The sequence below is a fragment of the Marmota monax genome, unplaced genomic scaffold, assembly GCF_021218885.2.
Source record: "Marmota monax isolate L192 unplaced genomic scaffold, Marmota_monax_Labrador192_F-V1.1 WCK01_AAM20220418_F8-fsc00181, whole genome shotgun sequence".
NCBI classification, from domain to species: Eukaryota; Metazoa; Chordata; class Mammalia; order Rodentia; family Sciuridae; genus Marmota; species Marmota monax.
In genome coordinates this window covers 1,824,077-1,836,751 of record NW_026694276.1, presented here as the reverse complement: position 1 = coordinate 1,836,751, position 12,675 = coordinate 1,824,077, and the positions used below count along the sequence as shown (strand labels likewise).

General features: G+C 37.3%; 1 protein-coding gene across 2 annotated transcripts in view; it reads right to left on the bottom strand.

Annotated features, from left to right (window-relative positions):
- Positions 1 to 12,675, bottom strand: part of Sort1 (sortilin 1) — a 67,794-nt gene that overhangs the window by 36,097 nt on the left and 19,022 nt on the right. For both annotated transcript variants that reach the window (XM_046467154.2, XM_046467155.2), the window contains exons 2-3: positions 7,343 to 7,402; positions 5,960 to 6,033 (exon numbers count right to left, since the gene is read on the bottom strand). In XM_046467154.2, the coding sequence (XP_046323110.1) occupies positions 5,960 to 6,033; positions 7,343 to 7,402 (134 nt within the window). The remainder of the gene's footprint in view (positions 1 to 5,959; positions 6,034 to 7,342; positions 7,403 to 12,675) is intronic.

Genomic DNA, 12,675 nt, shown 5'->3' with positions numbered 1-12,675 from the left:
CTCAAGAAGTCCAGCAGCCTTCATTCCATTATGTCTCCTTCCTCTTAAGTTCAAACTAGTAATTTTTTTGCTGGATTAAGTTAAGTTAATTAAGTTTATAGCTCATATCTATATTCATCTTTATCAAACGGTCTCTTGGCCAATTCTTAGTGTTCACAATTTTTGCAATATGTGTAGACTGAGAAATTCCTAAATCTTTAAGTTCTGCTTCCTTTATGCTTAACAATTCTGTCTTTAAGTTCATTCTTCTCAAATTTTGCTATCAGCTGTCACGAAGAGCCAAAGCTATAGCTTCAATTCATTGCTTAGATATCGATTTAGCTAAACTCCCAATTTTGTCACTTGCAAATTCTACCTACTATATAACACTATAACATGAACACAATTTAGTCAAGTTTTTTTGCCACTTTATAACACAGATTGCCTTTGCTTCATTATCTAATAACACAAGCTTCTTTTCTGTCTGCAACCTCCTCATGACAGCCTTTAGCATTTACATTCTCACTAACATTGTGCCATGGATTACAAACACACTGGCTAAGACAGAAGCTTTTTCTGCAACTGTACCTCTTTTTGTCTATATCCTCAATAGAATCATTTATAAATTTTTATTCATTGCAATCTAGACTGTTTCTAACATGCACCTGGAAACTCTACCCATTTTTTCTATTCCTTTTTTCAGTTTGCCATGTTGCCAGTTTGCCAATAAAAATAATTATTGAGTTACAGTTTTAATTGGAAAAGTTGATACAGTTCACCCCCATTCACACAATCTGTATTTGCAAATTTGCCTACACACTTAAATCTATTTGTAACCCCAAAGTCAATGTTCATGGTGCTTTCACAGTCAGTTGGAGATATTAGCAAGGCAACCAAGGATTTGAGTCACATAGAACATACGTTCCCAGCTGAAATCAAAGATGATTATACTCTGCCTTCCCATCTCAGCTTTTATACTGCAAACAAGTATCCTATTCATGGTCCATTCAGTGCCATATTTTTGCATTTCTGTATTTTTTGCTAATGATTTTTCTGTTTAAAATGGCCTCCACATGTAGTGGTGATATGCTGTTTACTGTTTCTAAGCAAAAAGACTTTGATATGCCCCATGGTGAAAATACATGAGTTAAACAAGCTTCATCTGAGCAAGGGTTATTATGCCTTTGGCCATGAACTCAATTTTAATTAAGCAACAATACATACTAAATAAAGTATCTGTAGACAGAAACACACATAAAACAAGGTTATGTATTGATCAGTTGACAAATGTTGTAACCAGAGATTCGCAGAAAACTAACCCTTTATTTCCCCTAGAAGCAATGGTTCAGTATTCACTAATTCAGTGTTTGTGGCAACTTTATAGAACATAATAACTATCACAAATTACAAGTACCAACTGAATTGAAACTTCCAGTTAAAGATCAACAGGGAGAATGTAGCTTATTAAAATGCGCCAAAGGAATCCTAGACCTGAAATAGCTGCCAGGTTACAATGGCAAAATTTGAACCCACACTAACCTTAAAGCCCACTACTTTCAGTCACTTTGTTTTCTGTTTGATGCTACCTTGTATTTTAAATATTTTATTGTGTCTTATCATTCCTGGAAAAATTCATATTTTCTGTAGAAATTCTGAAAATATAAGTGGAAAAAATAAGCAGAACATTACAAATAAAAACTTTTAATCAGAAGGAATATGAATCTGGGTTTCTTATTTTGCTTCGACTGACAAGATAACTCTCAGTATAAAACTAAGTTGTATTAAAGGTGAACTGCCATCATCATCCATTTAAGTAAAGTTTTTCTTTTAAAACAAGCAGTAAAATACATCTTGAAAATGGAATTTATCTTTACCTGTACTAATATATACAGTCATTGTTAATAATCTACTGCAGTGAAACTGACCTGAGAATATCATTAAAAAGGTTGCATGTTGGGCTGGGGATGCAGCTCAGTAACAGAGCACTTGCCTATTTGTTTAGCATGTGTGAGGCCCCAGGTTCAATCCCCAGCACCTCAAAAAAAAAAAAAAAAGAAAAAAAAGTCTGCACACAAGATGGCTTAAAGAAGATGGCTAACTGCATTAGCAACTCTCTGCCTGTTGTATACCTGTTGTCTTTTTTTCTTTTTCTTTTTTTTTAATCTGAAGCAACTTCCTGAAAAACTTACATTGACCGTAGAATAAACTTTGATATGAAATCTCTTAGAGATTTCCAGATTAATTTCCAAAATTTAAGTAACTTTCAAGAGAAAATAAAAACCAGAAATAAATTAATCCAGTAGTTTTGTGCTAATTAGGTACAGAATTTTGATGCAGAACAATGCATATGTTTTCATGGCTAAGCAGAGCTCATACACTGAGGAGTTAGACTCAAGGCCACAAAGCAAAAAGACGCAGGATATCTTCTGGTTGAAAAAAAAATTATCATCTGAATTATGACTAGTTTATTTTTTAACTTCATATTTGCAAGTGAGAGACAAAGGTACTTAACAAGCTATTATACAAACTAATATTCATTAACAGAGAATCAAAAATTTATACAATTTAAACATGATTTCAACTGAAGGTATTAATATATTCTCTCAATTTTACCTAACCATTAATGCCCTTGGGACTTTATTAGCTCCCAAATCCTTCAACAATTCTTTTTCAAAACCTAAAGAGAAGTATAGTCCCTCTAATTGCACAGGTAAGAGAAAACTTTCTTCTATTATTGCAAGACCTTCTGCCTTACTACCTGCAGCAGGTGGCATATGACTAGCTGTCTTTTATTTGCATTCCTAATAAACCTTTGACCATATAAGATTTAGTAGACAAAGGTAACCTAATAAATAAGGCAGTTAAGAATGCTGTGAAACACAGAAGAGTCTTTGGAGTGGATCTGGTGGCCTTTATTTTTTACTTTCTGTAATTTGGCAACAACAGCATATTCAGAACTCATAACTCATTTTAATTAAACTGTCCCCTCCTTTTTTTCGTTTCTTCCCCCCCCCCCCCGCCCCGCCCCGGTACCAGGGATTGAACACAGGGGTGCTTAACCACTGAGCCACGTCTCCAGGCCTTCTGAGACAGGGCCTTGCTAAATTGCTGAGGCTGACTTTGAACTTGTGATCCTTCTGCCTCAGCCTCCTCAACTGCTGGGATTACAGGCATGTGCCATCATACCTGGCTCCTTTCTCTATTTCTGAAGCAAGAGGGACCCCTTGGCTAGTGTGTCCAACAATGTGACTCACTTCCAGCCAGGCCAGCCCAGTTGGAGAGGCAACAAGGCATATTTATAGTTTCCACCTAAACTCTGGAAGCAGGTAGGAATCAGCTTTCACTTACTGGTAAGTAAGGTAGAGAGAATTAACATTCAAAGTGACTGGTTAAAACAACAACGGTACTCTGTGCAACGTGAAGTAAAACAACCCTGGTAACATCATACTGAGTCAGAAACAAACAGAGCTGCTCTTTAGTAAATTATATGTTAGCAAAGGGGTTCTCATAAGAACAGACGTGATGATGAAAAACGGCTGAGTCAGATGGGGGTGGGTATTTAAGCAGTAACACAGTAAGACTGGTTCTTATTTTGGTTTTGGTTGTCTTAAGGTGGGCACAATATTGAAAAGCAAAAGGATGGGGGGAAAAACTCATGAAAACGCTTTCACTCCCATGGGTCTGCCTTAGGAAAACTATTAGGTTCAATTCCAGCCAAATGATCAAAGAACAATGTAGAGAAAAAGAATTGAGAAGGAGAGCAAAAACCTGGCTAAAGCATTAGGTATGGAAGATAATTCAACTGGAGAGGGAGGAGTTTAAAAAAATCAAATCAAATCACGTAACCATCAATCAGAGAGGAGGCTTTCATTTGCTACTAAAAAATTGAACTAGCAATGAGTATCACAAATATGTATAATATTAATCACAGTAACATTAGTTTCAGTGAAAGAACTAGCTATAACTGTCCAATGGAATAATGATTTTTATGTGCATCTAAAAAACTGAGGGCTTACTAGCAGAGGGGACTGTATGGGCATTGAATAATGGAATGGGTGCAGCTCATAAGGCCAGGTATTAGTAACATCTGCACAGTGGCAGGGGCTAGGGGCAGAGGTGTGCATATGTAGACGCTGTGGAGGTATTTGGGGACAGGCAATCACTTTTTACCAACTGGCATGGAAGGCTTTCAGTTTGTTTTAACAATTGGTACAGCAGTGCCAGTGCACTTTGGCTACATGCCATCCATGGCCGTTGGCCATGCAGCAGCAAATAGCACCAAGTTCTTATTCCATGCCAGGCACTGCAGAGCACTCCTCACAACACTGAGGTGAGTATTATTACTGTCCTCCTTTTACAGAGGACAGAAAAGACTGAGGAGGTTAAAATGACTTGCCCAAGTTCACTCTGCTTGTAAATGACAATGCTGGGATTTAATCCCAGGCCTGCTTGCCAATGAAACTTGGCAACTTCCAGGTTGCTTCCCAATACTAGATAGCCAAATGATGCAACATTAAAGGAGAAAATCAAGATAATAAGCTGTAAATAAACTAAGATTATACTCAGCTATTGAGTGTATTTCTTTCTTGATGTTAGAATTTCCAAATACTATATTATGATTATATTGCTTTTATAATGAAAGTTGGCAAGGAAAGCCATAACATGAGAAATTTCATAACAGCAAGGATTCTTAAATACTAGAAAGAGTTACTAAAGTTACACATATGCATTTTTTCCCTTCCCAAACAGGAGACTTTTCATCTGTCTGAAATGATAGAACTACTATTCTAAATGAATAAACAAAGTCACCTATTATAGACTTTTCTAGAACTAGGATTCCATATGTTGTCAATTCTATATCAAACAAATAAAAATATACTATTAGTCTAAAGATTATAGAGAATCCAAGGCTTTTATTCATTAACACTTATTGCCAGCTGACATGTCAGTCATTTGGTAGATGCTGGAGAACCTGGAAGTGGTCCAGAACCTTGCCTTCACAGAGCTTAGAGTAATTCAAGATGGCAGCTCCTTCTTGGTCGAAAGGTCTATCTGCCTATTTTAAGCCGATATTACTATGCTGAAGGGAAAAGAGCTCTGGCTCCAGACCCAGGAACAGCAGGCAAGGATCACACTTACTGGAGAGAGGAGGTTGGTTTACTTCAGAGCTTCAACATGGGTTCCCTCCCACCAGAAGACCAATAGTAAAATAAAGAACCCTTAGAAATAAACATGATTCCTGGAAGACACTCTGACCCTGGGGTAGTTTCAGCATCATCTGCTGGGATGTCACGATTTCTTTAGGTCCCTAGGGGAAGGCGTTGGAAGGGAATGAAATTGACATAAATGAGAAGATAATTGGTGATTTGGGGAGTTAACTCTGGTATTTAGTCTTACCGTTGAGGAAAGAACCTATTATTTAACCATTCTGTACCTTGGATGAGACAACTCTGATGTGAATGTTAACAGAACACGCGTTCCCACTGTCATTACTGGTGTGAACTCTAAAGCACCTTCTTATGTAGAAACAGCCACCTGACAATCTCCATCTACTATAGGAACAATCTGTCTAGGCCTTAAAATATTCCATATTGTTTAGAAGGTGCAATGAAAATTTTCATTTCAGGAATATAAAAATCATTGTTCATAATAAGTAGATGTATAAAAATCCATACTACCTCCTGCAAATAAGTAAATTAACAAATATGTAAATTAACATTCACACACACTCCTATAGGCTCTTCATCTTCCTTTGTTGTTCTGCCCCTCAGGTGACCTAATCTCCTTGGCACCCTTTTCATATTTCCTTAGGTTGCTAAGTTGACAATAAAAAGTGTGCTGAGTGTGAACAGTCTGGTGAAAAATCAAGATGGCAAGAAGACCTAAATCAACATTAGATTCCACAGTGTCCAGAATGGGGAACTTGCACTCCCAATGTATTACTTAGTCAAATGCCCCTAATGTATGTTGGTCATCTCACCTTCGATATAGCTTGGACTGTTCAGAAGTAATAATTACCAGTGGTACATGGAAGGTAGTCAAGACTAGAATAACCTGGAGAGAAACAAAAGCATTTCATCAATGAGAGAGATATCCCAATTATATGCTGATATGTGACGGGATTAAACCACACCTGATAGGCTGCTGAAAGTCCTATTGTGTAGCAGCCTACATTCCAACATGTCCAAGAACCAAGAAGTACCAAGTTGCTAGGACTTACAATGCCTGGAGAAGTCCTACACTCATTTCTTTGGGATGATCCTCCTGGCCTACCCTTGAAGCAGTAAGGCAGAGCTACTCAAATATACATTACCACAAAGGAAGGATTTAACTACTTTGTATCCAAATTATCATAAAACATGGCAAGAACCATCTCTTTTTTTTTTTTTTATGGAGGCAAGAATACCATGGGTGCTGTCAGGCAACTGCACTATGTATATATAAGTCTCTTCTGTTCTTCCTATTAGTTCTCCACAAATTCTTTTTATACAAAAATATTTTTCTATAAAAAATATGCATAAAAAAGAGATTCTGGACAGATCAGTACAGGAGTCTAAGGAGTCTCAAAAAGTGATATAATAAGAAAACTTGGAGATACCACATATCTTAGATAAATGGATAAATCATGGAAATTAGGGTCTAACAATTTTTAGAAGAAACTGAGACAAGTTTAAGGAAATTCTACTGGAAGCTTAAAAAATAATTAAGCTTCAATTTGCTTTCCAAAACCAAAATTTTATTTCTTTAGGCTTCTGATATAGCTATCATGTGCCTCCAAGTTATGATACATGCATTACTGGAACAACAGGAGGCATGTGACATGGACCTTCAGTGTACCTTCCTCATGGGAGACCAGCTGCACACCAGGAGGGAGAAAGTGTTGACTGATTGTCCTCCATCCCTCCAGTCCTGGCAGTGCCTCCTTTGTTGGCACAGGGAGAATGCATGGAGTTAAACAACCATGACCCACAGGTGCCACAGTCCTTCAATATAACTATGGGAAAGGACACATGAAAAATGCAGTTTGGAGGGAAAAATGCCACAGTATGTAATGTTCCCTTTTCTCTTTCTACACAGGGGCTTCCTTTCTTAGCACACAGCATTGTCTTTCCCCTTTCTTCTTCTTGCATCTTGATGGTAAGGAGCCACCAAAATCTACCTTCCTACTATGGAAGAAGGTAGTCTTAAGATGGTTCCAGTTCTAAAGCAAAACCAAAACAACTACAGCTTTCTGAAAGTCTGTCCTGTGAACATCTGCTCTGAGCCTGTGCTCTGCACTTTCAGAAAGTAATGATACTTAGCATTTAAGTCCCACAGTCTATATCTTTTTGCCAGACTGAAATAGAATCAAAATGTTACTTACCCCACTGCTATCTCCAACCCAGGACAAGGATACTGAGCCCCTGAGATCATCAAACACATGCTATAAGGGGAAAAAGAAATGAAATTCCTTTAGAAATGTCATCCTCTCCCCTTCAATTTTTGACTTCCTTAAATAATTCAGAACTTTACCACTGTTCAGAGTAATTAAGTTCATAATTATAAGGAGACATGGATTTCCAGAACAAAATTTGGGAGAGATGGGATTTAATTATTTAACCTGAATCACAAATAGCTTGGAAATTTAAATTCTCTCTCACACAAAGTAAGCCAAGCAGATGAGTTTTCTTCACTGCACCAGATGGGGAGATGGGATAATCTAATTGCTTTTTCCACCAGAACTAAATATAAAGATATGGTAAAGTATTCTTAGGATGCTTTAAAACAAGAGATAGAGCCCACATTGACAGACATAATTATAACCCAATCAACATAATTTAAATTTTTCTAGGCCATCTTCACAGTATAACTGAATAGTTAGTAGCTGCATTCCTTTTGCTTCCAGTCTAACACCAAAATAACAAGAGGTAAAAGCAAATGGCCTTGTTTTTAGTCAATAGTAATATTAATAAAATAATAATAATAATAAACTTTACTAGAGCTGTGGTAGGAGACAGGAGGCAAAAAAGAGATAGTGTATTGTCCAAAATATGGTGCATTCATTAAAATACTTGTAATCATCACTGAGGTGCTTTTGAGTTTTTTCCCAATGTATAAAATTATATATATATATATATATATATATATATATATATAAAATTTATAGAAAACAGACAATTATAAGGAGGTATATAACAAATGAAGCATTGTTCATAATCCTACCACACAGAGAGATTTCAGGTTAACATAGTACGTATGGTCTTCTAGTCTATATCCTTTTTTTAACTTATAAAAAAATAAAATTCCAATGAGATAGTAGCTTCACTTGATAAAAATGTCCACCAAACAGAAATTATATACTATATATAGTATAGTGTATATATCAAAAAGTGAAGGCCCCTTCCCAAGCCCTGTTCCTATTAATAATTTAGTATACATTTCTATTAAATGTTGGTAATTATGCTTTTTTATTAAGACTTATGTCTCAGGATCTTAAATCTTAAATATGTCCTGCCTTCCCAAACATGAGAAGCTCATTACAAGCATAGCATGTAACTTTATATTTCTTGGTACTCTCTATGTCTATCATAGGGATACTCTGCACACTCAATAAGCATTTGTAGAAAATGATTATACTATATCCTTCCCAAACCACAAACTCAATCTCAAAATAGAACATGTCTATAAATGGTGGGATACCAGCTACTTGGTCACCCAAACCACCAATCCCAACAAAGAAGTGTGAAAAGACAGAACTCAAAACATGAACTGTTTTGCTTATCTTCTGATTTTCTCTTGTGGTCCTCCTCAGTTCACCTAAGCTATTCCCCTCCAAGTAGGAAGTGCCTTTGAGGTCAAAAGACCCTCTTACACAATTTTTGCAAGTAGCACCACTAGTGTCTCTCATAGGGTTTGCTGAATAAATACTGGTTAACTCTCAAATGCTCAGGCAGAGCTTCTCATAGTCTCTATAGGACAGAAGGGCTATTCATACATGTAGGCTTGCCAAGCATCTAAGAAGTAGGGTTGCTAGAGACTCTTGGAACCAAAGCTTACACACTGACACAGCAGTGTGTTTTGTAAGATATTTTACACAAAGCAAGACCGCATGTTCTCTTGAGCAAGGAGACAGTGTCTGAAATTACATCAATGAGTTTCTTGGGGAAAAGCAGAAAATATCCAGAGCTACCACAAGCTCTAGACAGACCACATGTTCTAGCAGTTATGTAAACATGGGTTATTTTTCCACAGAAGGTTCTGGTCGTAAAACTAGCTAGGATGAATAAAAAATTCCATCATCCATGGTTCTTGAGCTCTTGGTTGTCTTGACCAGTCTACAATATAATCTGTCTTGAGTCAATGAAGGCCTGCACCTCTTACTTTTGAAGTAATGCTCCTCAGACCTGACATTACCCAAATTTTACATTACCCAAATTTTCCAACTGATCAGTCATACAACAAGCATTACTGGATGTCACTAGCAATCATCTGCCTCACCTTAACAACTGAGATGATAATTGATCTCATTCATCACCCAAAGAGTCCCTCTAGATATGTAGAACAGACTTATTAATTGCAATTGTGGTTTTCTGCTACCCTTGACCTTCTGTACCATCCCCTCCATTAACCAATTAACATTTGCTTTTGAAAATGTACGAACTCATTTTTAAAAGATTTATCTACCTAGAGTAAATATAGCTGGCTTGTTATATTTCAATCTCTAACACACTATACTTCTGAAAGTAAAAGAGAAAATGAAATCAGAACAGTATGACCAAAGCTCAAATGGAAAAAAGGTTATGTGGGAAGAAGATATATCCACAAGAGTTCGGGGATCACGAGTACAGAGTCAATCCTCCCTATTGGATAGGAGAAGGAACAGGTATCCAGGAAAGGGTGGACAACATTCTCATGGTTAGGAGACAGAATTCACAAGCGTCAGCAAAAGTCCATCCGTTCTGATCCCGAGTTGTTTATCATCTTTAACACAATGTGCATTTGTCTCTCTACATTCCAACATCATTTTATATCTTTCAAAAACTTTATTTTAATTATAGCAACAAGAACCCTATCTGACCCTCACTAGACCTGAAGCTCATCTGGTTCAGGGATTGAGCCTATACATTTTTGCAATAACATACAGCATCATGTCCCACAGGCACTCAAAAAATATTGAATCCATTTTTTAAAAGAACTATTTGGGAAGTCCTGAAAAGGAAGATGAAGTGAAAAACTATAACCAGACCCGCTTAATTTCCTCATGACAGAAATGAGTATAAAATTTAAATGCTCTGTTCTGGGAGAAATTTTGCTTCTGGCCAAGATGGAGCAGCAGGGATCAAATTTACCCTCCTACATGAAACAAGGAGAACACAGAGAACAGAAGCCAGGTGCAGTGGTGCATACCTTTAATCCCAGCTATGTGGGAGGCTGAGGTAGGAAGACTGTGAGTTCAAAGCCAGTCTTAGCAACTTATTATACCTGTGGCAAAATTTTAAAAATGATAAAAAGGGTTGGAGATAAATCTCCATGTAAGAGTGTCCCTGGGTTCAATCCCCAGCAACCCCCTCTACACACATAAAAGAAAAAGAAAAAACAACAACAACAACAACAACAAAATTACATGAAACAAGTTTTCAAGACACTGAACAACAAGCAATGAAGACAATGATCCCTGGAAGATAGGAAACAGTATAAGAGGACCCTAGAACTGCCCCTGCTTACTATCTGCTGAGAATTTCTAGGTCACAGTGCAGGGAAGAGACATCTAGGCAGAGCGCAGAAGTCTCCCTATAGTGGTGAAATAAAACTAGCGTAGGGAAGCCAAAGAGGTCAGAGTTCACAGAATAGAAGACTAGAGAAGAGAACTGCACAGAAAGAGAACCTTGCACAATCACAGAGGGGGTGCTATGGGTTGAATGTGTTCTCCAAGAATATATATGTGTTGGAAACTTAATCTCCCAATTCATATGACATTTGGAGACAGGGCCTTTGGTAGGTATGGAACCTAGATTAGACCCTGAAGATGGAACTCCATGATGGCATTAGTAATTTTAAAAGAAGAAGAGGGACCCCAGCTCACACACTTGCTCTGTCTCGCCGTGTGATGCCCTCTGCCACCTTATGATGCAGCAAGAAGCCCTCACCAGATGCCAGTGCCATGCTCTTGGACTTCCCAGCTGACAACTGTGAGCTAAATAAACCTCTATCTCTAGTCTTTATAATTACCCAGCACATGGTATTCACTTTTAGCGACAGAAAACTGAGACAGGGGGACTCCCCAATCATCTAAAAAAGGATCCTGCTGAGTACTGTAAGCACATACATGTGAGGAAACTACCTGAGGCCTGGGAAAGAATCACCTTGACGGGATTAGAGAGAAAAGTATCTGGACCTAACAAAGGACCACAATGATTCCTGTTCCCAACAAGCACAGTTAGAAAAACCTCATATTTCAAGGGAATTGAGTAGAGTACTCAGAAATGTTTGCCCTAGAAGTAAAGAAAAATTAATTCTAGACTAAATGCTGTTCTGGTCCTGCTTTAAAAAGTTTAAAAGCAAAACCAAAAAGAAACTGCTTCCAAGTAACATAACTGTGTTGCAGAACAAAGTTCAAAAATATTTATAAGAATACTAAAATATCTAGCACTCAACAAGATGAAATTCACAATGTCCAACATTAAATTTAAAAAATCAGGGGCTGGGGTTGTGGCTTAGCAGTAGAGCACTTGCCTAGCACGTGCGGGGCCCTGGGTTTGATCCTCAGCACCACATATAAATAAAATAAAGGTACTTTGTCCAACTAAAAAATAAATATTAAAAAAAATCACTCAGTATGCAAGAAACAATAAAACAGGACTCACAATACAGAAAAAAATCTATCAAACTGACTCAGAAATAACACAAATAATAGAACTAGTAGACAAGAACTTCAAAACAGTTATAACTGTGCTCCATATGTTAAAAATTTAAAGAATAGATTGAGTTTGTTAAATAAAGACATGAAAGTGGACCCACATTGGACTTGCAGAAATGAGAATTACAATGTCTGAGATGAAAAATACAACGGAATAGGATTAGCAGGAGATCAGACACTAAAGGATGGATTAGGAACTTGAAGAATACCAATGAAAACTATTCAAAGTGAAACTGAAAAAATAACAGAGTATTATTAAGCTGTATAAAAATTTCAAACTAATGCACACATGCACACACAATTGTAGGAGACTGGGGTAGCAGGGACCAAAAAAATGAAGAAATAGTAGCCAAAAGTTTCCCAAATTTGATGAAAAATATAAAGCCAGAGACCCAAGAAGCTCACAAACCCCAAGCTCCAGCAACATGATAAACAAGGCTCATCATATTTTAAAATGTGTGAAACTAGCCATAGACCAAAAAAAACCCCAAACCTCTGGAAGATGTTCACATACAGGGGAGCTAAGGGGCAGTGGACTTTTCCTCAGAAATAATGCAAGTCAGCAGAGAATGCAGAGCCGAGCCTGGTGTTAAGCACCTATCTTCCCAGCTACTCAACAGACCAAGACAGAAGGATTGATAGAGCAATCATCCAGTGAAATCTTTAAAAAATGCAGGTTTCAAAAAAGAAAAGTTATGGGGCTGGGATTGTGGCTCAGTGGTAGAATGCTGGCCTAGCCTGTGCAAGGCCCTGGGTTCAATCCTCAGCAACACATAAAAACAAATAAAATAAAGGTATTG